Raw genomic sequence first — 12,875 nt, forward strand, 5'->3', positions numbered from 1 at the left:
TTAACACTTTAATTGTCATCCTCTTGTTAATGCTCTTCATGTTCCTATTGACAAAGTTCCTTCTGAATGTGTTCATAATGTGATGTATAATCAATGTTCTTTAGTAATTAATTAAAAAGTAGTACAGGAGGATTCCCAGAGTTGCTGTAAATTCACTGTAAGTGTTCCCCTCTTCATGAACGTGGTTAACTGCACTTGGGAGTTGTGTATGTGCCTTGAGAAGAGAATACTCCACCTGCTGAGATAGACTTTGTTGTTACTTGGTTGCTCAACCTAAAGAAAAATTTCACACAAAACAATTTGCAACAACAAATCCCAAATTCTTAATTAACTTTGCAGATGGTTGAACTTCTTCTTTCAAACCATAAATTCATCAGAACTGTATTTCTCCCTAGTTTATGCATTACTTGTGAACCAGTTCAAACATACTCTGATTTTTGTTATTCTGGAGTAATTGATTAATGGATTTCAAAGACCTATCTGCTACGGCTTTCCTAATTGGTCTCTTTTATTGAACAGTTTAGTTATGTGAGCTGGTTTCTTTTACCCACTTAGACTAGACTGGAGTACAGGGAGGAAGAAACCATAATAGTTTCCCTGAAGAACTCCGAATGGAGAGGAACACTTCCTCAGGGAGAGGAACACTTCACGTGAGCAATAGAACAGAAGCCTGAGAGGGACTATATTAACATTTTTGGAGGAAGAGTACGCTGACGTTCATAGCAGTTTTGTGAAAAAGGAAAAACTGTACTATGCTGGAGTTACTTTTTCATAGAACTTTTAACAAACATTGTTACTATCTTGTCTTTGGTGCTTCAAGAAATAAGCGTTACCCTGCAGCTTGGCGCTGTCTGTAAATATTTCCTGGTCCTTCTTAGTGAATTGGTCTTGTCCATGACCACAAAATATCTTTGTTCATTTTCCCCTCCGTTTTTTTTCTGTCAGAAATGTTGAAAGCACATTAGCAACAAATCGATTGCTTAAGCTCTGTCGGTGCTGGAGCGGCTGTGATTGCAGGAAGATGTTGGCATCTGCCGGATCCCTTCGGTCTAACCAGCCCACGCACCTTCAGCCGCCCAAGGCGTCTAGTGTCAGATGTAGCAACGAGAGTTTCAGTGCAAGTTGAAGGAAGTACAGATAGGGCTTTTATATGCATCTTCGCTGCAGTTCATACCAATTATCTCAGGTATAGCTGTATGTGTTGCAATTGCATCTGTGTAATGCAGAGCTTTTGTGAATTTGCATGTCATTAGATGGGAGACATTGTGCTGTCAACCAAGACGGAAGATGTGCAAGAGCATCAAACCAACCACATTAAACAATGCCTTTCTAGTTTCACATATTTGCAATCAATCTAAAGTCTGTTAAGTTAATCAGTTTGTTGACTTTTCTACTACATTGATGAATGCTCCGCAATCAATAAAAAAAACCCTGAAATCCATTATCCATCGCGAATTATTCATTCAGCTGCATCTTTTAAGATCCCCTGCTGTAATAATCTCAGACTCTCCTGAGCAGAAATTGTCAATTGTTTTCTGAGGTGGAAGTGTTATTCTACAGAATATGAACTGTAACTCACAACTTGAACTCAGGCTTTGGAATTGAAAGCCAGCACTTCGTTTTTTTAAGAAAGTTTTTTTCACGACCTCGTTAATAGCTAAGGAAAAATTTATTTAAGGAAGCATCAAAAATCCTTGAGGGAGTGCTATTGCTATGGGTTAGAGATCTTTTCAATTATAAAGAACCAGGAAAGTAAAAATGTGGAAGAGAACGGAGCAGAGACCGTGATGGAACACTGCTAGCCTGAGCAGTAGGATAGGGACTGTTGAATTTCTTATGTTTTGACTTTGGGGAGAAAAGGTCAGGTTTAATGGAAACGTACCAAGAGAATTTGTCCAACATACTTGGTCCAAGCAAGAATTGCTTTGGGAGTGGATGTGGCCCTAACTATAAATAAAGTTCCCACTAGGTATAAAATGCAGATTGCTTTTAAGTCACATTATAATAGGAAAAGAGAAGCAAACTTATCAAAAGTCTTTTGCGTAGCTGAATTGTGTCAGAAGCTCAAATTATTCGTGTAACCAAAAATAGTAATTCTTAAAATGCATCTACAAAACCTATATTAAAACATTATTAAGGATGTGACAGAATATTAGGTAATACATACTCATTCCTGAAACCCAGGAGATGTCAAGAGAAATAGGAGTAGCTGGAAAATTAATAGCCAGTCACACCATGCAGTACTGTTACCTACTGTTAACAGTAGAAACAGGTCATGTCTTCCCTTAATTCTATGTTCCCTTATTTTTGCATTAGCAACAGCTGAATTTATGGTTAATATACCAAAACTGCGGATTCTAGATGCCTTTTAATTCCTGCATGAAATGGAAAAAATCCATTCTCCTTCCAAAACAGTACAAAAATGTTCTTTACAAAAGCAATTTTCTAAAATAAGTAGAAAACTATTACTTGTTTTTATCATATTCAAGTTTGTATTATATCACTTAAAGAAGCAGCATTTATCTATGTATAAAGAAGAAAACAATCAATGCATATAAAACAAGAATAAAACAATACAGAAAAGAAATCTTGGTCAGCGTGGGGAAAATATGTTATGGATGATTTCTTCAAGCTGCTGATAAGCTTCACTTACACTCTTCACTTACATTTTTTCCCAATTTAATGTTGCTGTCTCAGGAAGCAGGACCCCGTAGGTTGATAGATGATACAGTGGGATCTAAATCTAAGATCTGATTTTGAGCTCAGCTGTAGGTATGATGGGGCTGTGCTGTCCACTTACACTGAGGAGTCAGCTCTATGTAGCAGGGTTATGGGATGCAGCACGGAAAGAAAGAAGCATCCTTCATCAAGTACAAGAATACATTTAATATACCAGGCACTTACTTTCATTTGTGGAAGAGAGGTAGTGTATTAAATACGGCATAAACAGCGGTTAACTGTGGATTATAGTACTATATTTCCATAGAGAATTTCTACTGATGTCATAGGCCACCACAGCAAAGTTTATAAAAAACAGTAATCCATGAGTTATTAATCCTGAATCTTTAATTTGCAAAAGCTTACACTTTTGCTGTGATAATTGTTACTGTACTCTTGGTGTTGTTCCTAGAAGTCTCTCTTCATGCTGCAGCCCAGGACAAAAAAGTGGGATGCTACATAGAAATGCCTTTCGGAGGACTCCTCCCTTACCTCGGGGTAGGTTCAATGGAATTACAGGACCAGCATATCAACAGCTCGAAGAGTCAAGGATCACAGACCAGGACACGATACCTTGTCATGGGTAAGTACTAACGTAACTGCAGTGAGCCCGTTTGTGAGTGGCTGCTGTCACGCGGTTAATGTGCTTTGCCATTGCAGTCCTTCCAACTTTGGTGTAATGTACTGTGGATCCAGGGCTTATAGTACTGAAAGCAGAAGAATGTTTTCAGCGTACTGGCTCTTCGAAGGTAATACATTTTTATTTTGCTGGCTGCTCTTTTCAAGCCTTTGAGAGGCTGTAGGAGGAGTGATTAGACAAAATGTAAGTGATTGGCAACGTTACTCTTTATAACTGATGCTTTTTCTAGCAGTGCCGTGATGTTCTAGTAACTTTTGCATAGCAATTTTTTCTCCCATCAGCACTGGGCAAATAAGAGAAAATAATACAGAAGTCCAACTTTCCTGTTTTTTTAAATAAATCTATGTACATTGTGAATTTTATTTGCTGTAGACTGAAGACCGATCACACAGGTTTGTCTTTGGAAATGCACAAAGAATCCAATATTTTTCCTTTTTTAACTCAGCTCATTAGAATATTGAGTGTGAGCTCCAGCTCAGTAAGGTCTGAATTTCAAAAGTGCTCCTGAGCACCTACAGCTGCCTTTGAAGTCTTCTGCAATTGCTGAGGTATTTTGCATAATATTTACATATGCCTGTAGATTTCCAAAGACTTTCCAGAATCACTACGAACATATTGTACGTAAAACTAGGAGTGATACCTGGAATGGCATAAAACAGCACCAGTTTCATTTGGACACGTGTAAGTCACAGCTAAGTGCAGCGAAGCGAGTGGTTACACTGTGAGAAGGCAGCTGCACGTTTTGGTACCGGAACCGTCTTTATGAAGTGCAGAACTGGGGTCACCTGCGTGTTTGATTTTCCTTGGGGAAGAAAGGAGCTGTTATCACTATCCACTCTGACCTCCTGGGAACGGCCAGCCACAAGTGCCGACCAAGAATAAGCATCGTTACACATGTGTGTTGTTGCACACCTTTTTCCCGCGCCTCCCTGGCCACGCGTCCCAACCTGCAGCAGGATCCCCCACTCTGGGGAACTCTGTGAGAGGGGGACTTGGCTCACTGAACGCTTGTAGCTGAATCTACCTAACAAAGTTGGCCACAGCAATTAGTAAAGACAGGCTGAGAACAAGGCTTAGCTAGGAAGGAAGAAAGCAAGGCAGCGAAAGGTTTGGGTGGCTGGTGACTTCTTTTAAAAAGTACAAGTTTCTCTCATACTTCTTTCATTATTACTATTTGCTTCTTCTAAGGAAAAACTCGTTTATTACTTCTTGCAGTAAATATATTATTGTTCATTTGTGTGACAATGTGTGTATAATTCCTTATGAAAATTGTGACTCCGAATGCAACCCTTCCTGAAAGGCGCAGGCCAACAGCCTTCCCCCTTCAGTGGCAGCATCTTCTAACACGGGCTCTGGAGGGGGCTGCAGCCCCTTCCTAGGTTGAGAAGGGAGGTAGAAACCGGCAAAGCTGTCTTGCTGGGAGTTTTATTTACGCTTCTCTAGGAAATCAGTGTGGGATATTATAGCATCATCTCGTACTGGCCTACATTTTAAATTTGCGGTTCTGCAAAAGGTTGATATTTGGACCAGACTGTGGCCCCTTCTGGCCTCAGTCCACTAAAGCACTTCATCCTTATTTTGTGCGCTAGGGATGTCTGTAGAATTAGACCTTGCAAATATTGACTCTAACAATGGGACCTTTCTCTGAAGGAGTTCTCTGGGTGCACGAACAGGTCATGCTGTGACAGGGAGTCACAGCCGTCTGTGTATATATCACAAATACAATACCAGAAGTCTTCAACTAGTACCCATGGAAAGGAATTTTTTAAATGTCACCGTTAGGTGTGAAAACAAAAGCAGTTCTTTGATCTTGTTTTATTACGGTGTTTTACTGATGGTGGTTTTTATGAAAATGAAGGCTTTTAAGAGCATAACAAAACTTTTTGCAAGTTATTTTCTGTTGCAACAATGAAGTAATCTCTTCAACCAAAATATTAAGTATGCATCTTACCTCTGAACAAAAATAAAATAATTCACTAATTCTATTTATGCGGAATTCTTCTAACTTAGGAAGAGGTTTCCCCAAAATCAGATGGCTTTTTACCATCTAAATATCTGCTAATTTCATACTATTTGTATTCTTATTAGATTTCCAGTCCAAATGAAAAGTTCCCTTATTCCCTGCAGAAGTTACACTCCTTCCTTTCTTTTCCCTTCTCACCTTCATCTTTCCCTGTAGGGATGCACAAATCAAAGTGGTTTATTGTCCTAATTCTGTGAGCCGTCTGAAGTTCACCCATCAGCAGCTCTGGCTGAAGTGTAGTCACATTTTGTATGTTTATATTTTATATAAAAGAGGCTAATTTACCTGGTTAGTTTTTGTCTAGCCCTGTAAAAGTGCTTCTCTTCCCATCCCACATTGAGAAGAAAGCTTTTGCTCGCTTCAAGAAGCACCAGACCTCATTATTTGCAACAGGATCTAATATCTGCAGAGTTTGAGCCGAATACAGCTAATATCGGTTATTTAATCAATGTGCTGCTTGAAGGAAATGAGGGGCTTAAAGAAAACAAACCATCTAGGTGCCAGTTACGTCTCAGAGAGCCATTTGAGTACCTGAGTGTGTCAGGAGTTTACATGCGGTTAAGTGGGCAGGGGTTTGATCGCGTGTTTTTAGCGACAGCTGTTTGCATTACGAGTCTGAAGCGTTAGAAGTAGTGCCTTATAGCCCGTGGATGTGTACATATGCAGGTATAGATGTGTTTACGTATACAAGACCCAGTGTGTCGTATCTACAGGTAGAAAATGGGGTGTGTATATATAGGGGTGTGTATATATAGGTCTGTCTGCTTACGAGGCTGAACCAAAGCCTGGTAATGCCACTGGAATGACTCCCATTCATCTTAACGCACCTTGTCGTCAGGCAGGTGTATACTGAACACCTGTAGCAATAGGGCTTATAGCAGAGCTATTGGTACTATGCTAAATAAAAAAAAACATTTTGTATTTTAAGTTCCGATCCCTTTTGTCTCTCTTTAATATCTACTTTAAGGGGGCAGTAAAATTATTATGCTTCTTTCAGTTTCATTCTTTAATTTAGACTCTTAAACACTGTATAAGTATAACATAATTACTGTTGCATATTTATAAATGTTTGAGTTTCTTTTTTTTGCTTGGTTTTAGGAAGAGGGTGGGGAGCTGCTCTTTGAAATACATGCACATGAATGAATTTATTTAGACAAAATATTTTTTCAGATAAAAAGACATATCTTTCTTAGGAGGAACTATAGTTCTGTGAAAGTTAATTATAGGAAAATGTAGTTAAGATTCTGCAATTATAGGTCTAAGTCTCAGTCTATTGAAAACAGCAGCAGTCGGATGTCACAAGCAGAAGCATGGATCGGTTTGTAATTAACCAAAAGCTGCGTCTCACGTGGTTTAGATGTTAATAACCCTACTCATTTAAGACCGTGCCTGTTGCACACAGTCTATGTGCTTTAATTCAACCTCAGTCCTCCTGTGTGAAAGCCCTGTGAGCGCAGGGCAGAAACATGTAATTCTGGCATAAAATTGCTGTGTCTATCTGTACTTCAAAAAATACTATGGAAATATGCCAGCTATTGCGTTACATGTTATTGTTGCTGACAATTAGTTTTCGAAGTACGAAGAATAATTGAATCGCTGTTATGGAATTGGCAAATGTTACTGTTTTCTCACAAAACCCATTTTAATTCAGTCTTTTCTCGGTTTTGCTTATATATCATCCATACAATACATCCATTGCATGTGAAAGTCATTAAAAACATTCACTCCCTTTGTTTTCAGGGTGCAGCCCAGAATATATTTAGGGCCCGAATTACCAAAAAAGGGAATAATGCAACTGATGCGATCTCTCCAGCTATAGTCGTTTGAACAGTTATATAATAAGCAAAGGAAACAAGAATGGGCACAACCCAAAGGTCTGCACTGTTTTGTTTTCATTTATTTTTTTCAATTGTCCTCCCTCGGGAATAATATCCCTGATCAGTATTTCATTCATACTGATTCTTGAAGACCGTTCTGAAAAGGCCGTCCGTAAATGGCTACAAGTGCGTCTAAGCATAGGGCAAATGTAATTCACCAAAAGCTGAGTCTCAGTGGGCTCAGATGTAAAATGTAAATGCAGCTGTATGGCATGTACAAGAAGTTCTAGCACGTGTCCAAAAAAGCCGCTTGCTATATTATTCCCCCAGGTCCCACTTCCCAAAGCAGTATCTCTTTCCATCAGGTAGCAACAGAGATCCCAACACCTTATTGCAGAGCTCCCAGCTGCCTTTTCTGGTCTTTTGGGGATGCCCAGAGAGTTTTCGTACAGGGGCTGCACAGAACTGCATGCGTGCACGTGTACAGGTTAAGGTGTCAAGCAGTTGTACAAACACAGTGCCACCATAGACGAGTTAATTACAAGTCATTGGCGCTCTGCTGGAAATGAGCCTGAAGATATCTCCTCCTCTCTCTCCTGGCTGACGACTCGCCAGGAGGATGGGGCCAAAGGAGGCATTTCCAGTTAATTAGCGTTGTGCGCTAATATTGGACTAGGGCTCTTTCATGCAATTCACTTTCTTTTCCTTATTTCTCTTTCTGCTAATGCCAAAAAGCAGCAGGGCTGAGTAGAAGGACATCCCTAGTGAAGTCCAGCAGGCTTAAGCAGCTTTCAGGAAAACACCCTTCAAGTCAGAGCTCAAAGCACCTGCTTCCGCACCAGATCTAAATGTTGCTTTCCTCATCCACAGATAAAACATATTAGAGTTCACCATTAGCTTGCCTTATTAAATAGTGATATGATCACAAAGCTGATTATAAATAAAATATGTTCCGGTACTGAGGTGATGTCTGTGGTCCTTAGCAATCATGACTCGTAGATATAGTAACTCTTAAAGCACCAAATTTCTAGTAATACGACTTCTCAGATGGGAAACATCTTTTTTTTGTGTGTCATTGTTTCCTTTATTTTATATTTAGTATACTTTCCATTTCTGTTTTTTAAGTATTTCCTGTAAACAAAAACACTTTCGGATCAGAATAATGAATTTGGCTTTGAAACCAAATGGAAACGTTAATAAAGATTCACCAAAGTTGCTTCGCAATAAATAAAATCATGCTATGATATGTATTAAGGGAGGGTAAAGGTGGGGTTTTTTTGAAACACAGGATAGCAATATCAGGAAAACACAGGCATTTCCTCAAGCCCAATATATTAGCTCTATTTCCAGATGAGATCTAAGAAAACAAATCAGGCCAACATGAGGAGTATGGGCTATTGAAAGACTGACATGTTTTTCATGCACTTAGATGCTCTGCTTGCTTGAAGGGGAGCACAGACAATCATTTCTATGTAAATACAGACTACACAACCATGGTTTTTTTAAAGTTCTTTCTTCCTGCAACTTTTTAAAGTGTCTTCCTAAAATAGCCATCTGACATTGAGAGTTCTGATGTTGAAGAAAGCATCAGTCCGTTTCCCCAGTTAGGAACATAGGAATGGACTTTCAAATTTAATTTCAAAGAAAATTGGTAATACAGTATGACTCCTGAAATCTTTTAAAAAGGAATTGTCGCTATTCTCATGTACTGGTGGGCAAAGTGAGATTGAGAGAAAAGCAGGGGTTTGCCACCAGCAGGTCTGAGAATCAAAAGCAGGTCTCCAGAGTCTGGTGTTTTCCCCAGGGCCCCACTATTACCGAGTGTTCCTAGCGTGAGGGAAAAATGACATGTATCTTTTCGGCACGGTTCACTGCATCTCATACAGCGCTCCTGCTGCCGGTTGCATCTGACCGCTTGATGTACAACAAAAACTTCTTTTTACTCTTTCCAGGTATTCATCCAGTGGTTTAAAAACTCCTCAGAACACTTCAATAAATATGCAACTGCCTTCAAGAGAGACAACCCCTTATTTTAATAACGTGGATCAGAAGGACTTGGTCGGCTATTCATCTTCAAGGGCCAACTCCGTTCCCATCATCCCGTCTGTGGGCTTGGACGAAGCCTGCATGCAAATGCAAAATGTTTCTGAAGTAACAGGCATCAAATGGTGCAAAAACTCCTATTCAGCTGAACTTGTCAATGTGAGTTCCCCAGTCAGTAATTGTCTTATAGCAGAACAACACGAAGTCAAAATATTGCTAGAAACTGTGCAGGAGCAGATTCGGATTCTGACGGACGCGAGGCGGTCGGAGGACTATGAACTGGCGAGCGTAGAAGCAGAGAGCAGCGCGAGCGAAAACACGGCCTTTCTGCCCATGAGCCCCATGGCCAAGTCAGAGCGAGAGGCACAATTTGTCTTAAAAAGCGAAACGCAAAGAGACTCGGTATTGACCAAGTGACTTTCTGTGGGGGTTGTGGGAGGGGAAACGAGAGATCTGTGCATTCGATGCTTTGCTAAACAGGAAGGGAGGAAATTAAATACAAATTATTTATATGCATTAATTTAAGAGCATCTACTTAGAAGAAACCAAATAGTCAATCGCCCTCATATCATAGTGTTTTTTAACAAAATATTTTTTTAAAGGGAAAAGTTCCAGGAGGGATGAGGCGTACATCAGGTGCTTTCTAGGCAGGATCACACATATAGTTTCAGTTACAGAGCATTTTACCACGGTCCCATTCACCTGTCCAAAGGCTTAGGCTATGCGTCTTCTTTTCAGTGAAGGCCAAGACCATTCTTAGATTCGTTTTTGGTCTGAGGGCAGCGCTGCAGTGAGCTGCTGGCCAGGGATTCAGACCCTGGGGAGAAAGTCCCGTGACCCCGGCACAGACTCGGTCCCCTGTCCCCCTCTCCTCTTGGTTCCAGGTTCATACCACGGAAATAGGCACGCAGCCATCTACTTCTGAGGTCTGGTACCTACTGTGTAATGACAATAAATCCCTAAATTGAGCCAGATGCTTAACTCTCGACCTTAGTTCAGTGTGTCAATCAGCCCAAGAAAGTCAATGGAAACATTTAGAAGCTTTGGGTTTGACCAAGCGTGGAGTGGGATGGGGGTCTGTAGAGATGCAGTGGTCAGGAGCCCACGGCTGCTCCATCGTCTGAGCTTTGCCCATCAGAGCTGCCTTGGTGGAGAGCGAGGAAGAACAAGAGAAAGTGCAGAAGCGTGTATTGTGACAGGTTTGGTTTGGGTTTTTTTCAGTGGGAACATAAACTCCGTTGTTCGTTACCAACCCCCCAACATTTTTAAACTGTTATACTTTGAAGGCATTTGTAAGCTCTCAAGGAGCACTTCTGAGTGTGTGTGTGTTTTTTTTAACTTATTTTTTATTATGGGTTGTTCAGAGAAGAGTCAGGGAGATCCAATATGATCAAAATCCAGCCGATAAGTGTCCACGCTGCCCTAATTTGTTCCTACTTTCAGTTCTCCAGTCACTTTAATCGTGGCTTAGGCTTGTGAACTTTAAAGCTTCAACCTTGCAGATGGTTCAGTACGGGCAGACCCACAAGCGTGCACAGATCTGATTCTAATGGGGCCATGTAAGAGCAGATGTTTTTCAACAAACCATTCCCTGCAGGGCATCAAGGCCTTAGAGAAGAAATGTCATTTCCTGGTTGCCGTATCCCAATTGCATTATGAGCATTTTTTTGCATTTGCTTTCTTTTGAGTCCCTCCGCCCCCCATAAATTGTAACACAATATGCCAATAATGCAATGAATTGGGTTCAGTGACAGACACATTACAGGTTTTATTAGTATTAAAGTATCTGCTTATTAGTGGGGAAAAAGAAAATGAACTATAATAAATGATTGCTAAATAGCCTTCCCTGGTTAATGTCAGAAGATTGATTAAAAAAAAATCTACAGTATATGCAGAATGTATTAAAATATTCCTTTGCAGCAAATTAATTGTTAAATTTATTAATGTGCCCCAGACTTTCCAGTTCACAAGTCTCAAGACTTCCCAAAATAGCACAATCGATCACGCAGTGCTGTTGTATGTTGAGTCAGAATAAAGCAATATTTTAACCTCTGTCAAGTAAATTTGGAAAAAGAAATGCTGAAGGTGTATGTCATTATTTTTGTTAAGGCAGTAAAAAAAATTACTATTCACAGTCTTCATTCAGCAAGTCTTATTTTGGGTTTCTTTTTCAGTTTTGGTTTGGTTTCGCTTTTTTTTTTTTTAAGATGATGAAATTGTCTTGTTTACAGGACTTTCTATGGCTGTGATCTTTGCTGTGTGTTTTCAATAAAAATATATTTGAGGGCAAGCTATGCTTTATGGCCCGGGATGGGGCACGCCTTGTTCAGCCTCCCTTCTTCAAAGCCACGGAGCTTTTGTCGTAGCAGCGAGGTGGGGTCACCGCGAGGAGTGGTCTCACCTGCCGTGTTTCTGCGGTATGTTGTGGCCGGGCACAGTCTCGCTGCGCGTGAGCTGAGCTGCCTGCGGTGGGTACGGCCCCAAGCCCACACCAAATAAACCCTCTGAAAGGCAAAAGGTGTATTAAGTGGGGCTCAGCTTCGCATCTCTACAGTCGTGTGACTTTTCTGTCGACACCGTTCACATCCCGCCAGCTCAGGGCATGAGCAAAGTGAGCTTGCCTCTGCCCATAAGCCCTGTGAACATCCCTGTAATATAAAAACTGGCTACTCTATAAAGCTCTGATTCAATAATTTGTGAAGTGCGATCACAATTAATTGTTCACCATTAATTTCATCAAGAGGTGGTCTCTCTGCGATAAAGTGCAGAATCCCGCACAAATAGATGTTCCAAAATTAATTAAATCTTTTCAATCCAGATTTAAGGCCTTCTCGACCCCAAATCCTACCAAGCTCGGCAAATTCACTTTTGGCAATATATTGGAAACACACGGCAAGATTTCTGTTGAAGAAAGGACCATATCATAAGCAATGCCTTTATGGAGAGAATGTGTTCACTCAGCACCCCCGAAAGACCCAGAAAGAGGGGAAGAGCAATGTATTTAAGAGAATGAAATGTTTGACTGAATGACAGATGAAGATCTGAAATGGTGAGGGTATCTTCAGTTCGTGTTAGAGATGCGATCTTGTACTCAGCAAAGGATGTGTGACTGTTATATGTTAACTGTCCTATTCAGTTTTCAGCATGTTTGAATAGAGAGACGTTAATATTAACCATATGACAGACTAGTGTATTATTTGTTAAGAGTATCGCTTCAGAGCCTATTGAAACTGTCATTGTTTGCAGAGGAAAAGAAAAAGGTTTGAAAACATCAAACTAGGTAGCCTTAATGCCGTTTGTGTGTTTCTCTAATGCAACTGTTTTCCTCCGTGGACCCTCCTATTTTACAGTGAATGGGATGACATTTTCTCTGAGGTCTGGCAATTAATTATGTAGAGGACAAAAAAGAAAGTTGTACTGAAACAGCCGAAATGGTAGGCCAAATTTTCCTTTACTTCTGACCCCTATGGCCCTGTTGAACTCAGTGGATCGGAAGGGATGCCATTCAGTGCAAAATGCAGTTCATTCCTAAAACTACATCTGTTCCCAGCCTTGGAAACAGACTGTAATCCTCCTGAAAGAGGCTCTGAACTCAGTCGTTTACCTGTAACATAATTAAAAATTATATCTGACC

General features: G+C 40.4%; 1 protein-coding gene across 2 annotated transcripts in view; it reads left to right on the forward strand.

The window, feature by feature from the left end:
* NRG3 (neuregulin 3) overlaps positions 1-11,318 on the forward strand; it is a 414,656-nt gene extending 403,338 nt beyond the window's left edge. For both annotated transcript variants that reach the window (XM_063337738.1, XM_063337739.1), the window contains exons 8-9: positions 3,131-3,301; positions 9,151-11,318. In XM_063337738.1, coding sequence (XP_063193808.1) covers positions 3,131-3,301; positions 9,151-9,658 — 679 coding nt within the window. In that variant the 3' untranslated portion in view covers positions 9,659-11,318. The remainder of the gene's footprint in view (positions 1-3,130; positions 3,302-9,150) is intronic.
* Positions 11,319-12,875: the final 1,557 nt, after the last annotated feature.

The sequence above is a fragment of the Chroicocephalus ridibundus genome, chromosome 6, assembly GCF_963924245.1.
Source record: "Chroicocephalus ridibundus chromosome 6, bChrRid1.1, whole genome shotgun sequence".
NCBI classification, from domain to species: domain Eukaryota; kingdom Metazoa; phylum Chordata; class Aves; order Charadriiformes; family Laridae; genus Chroicocephalus; species Chroicocephalus ridibundus.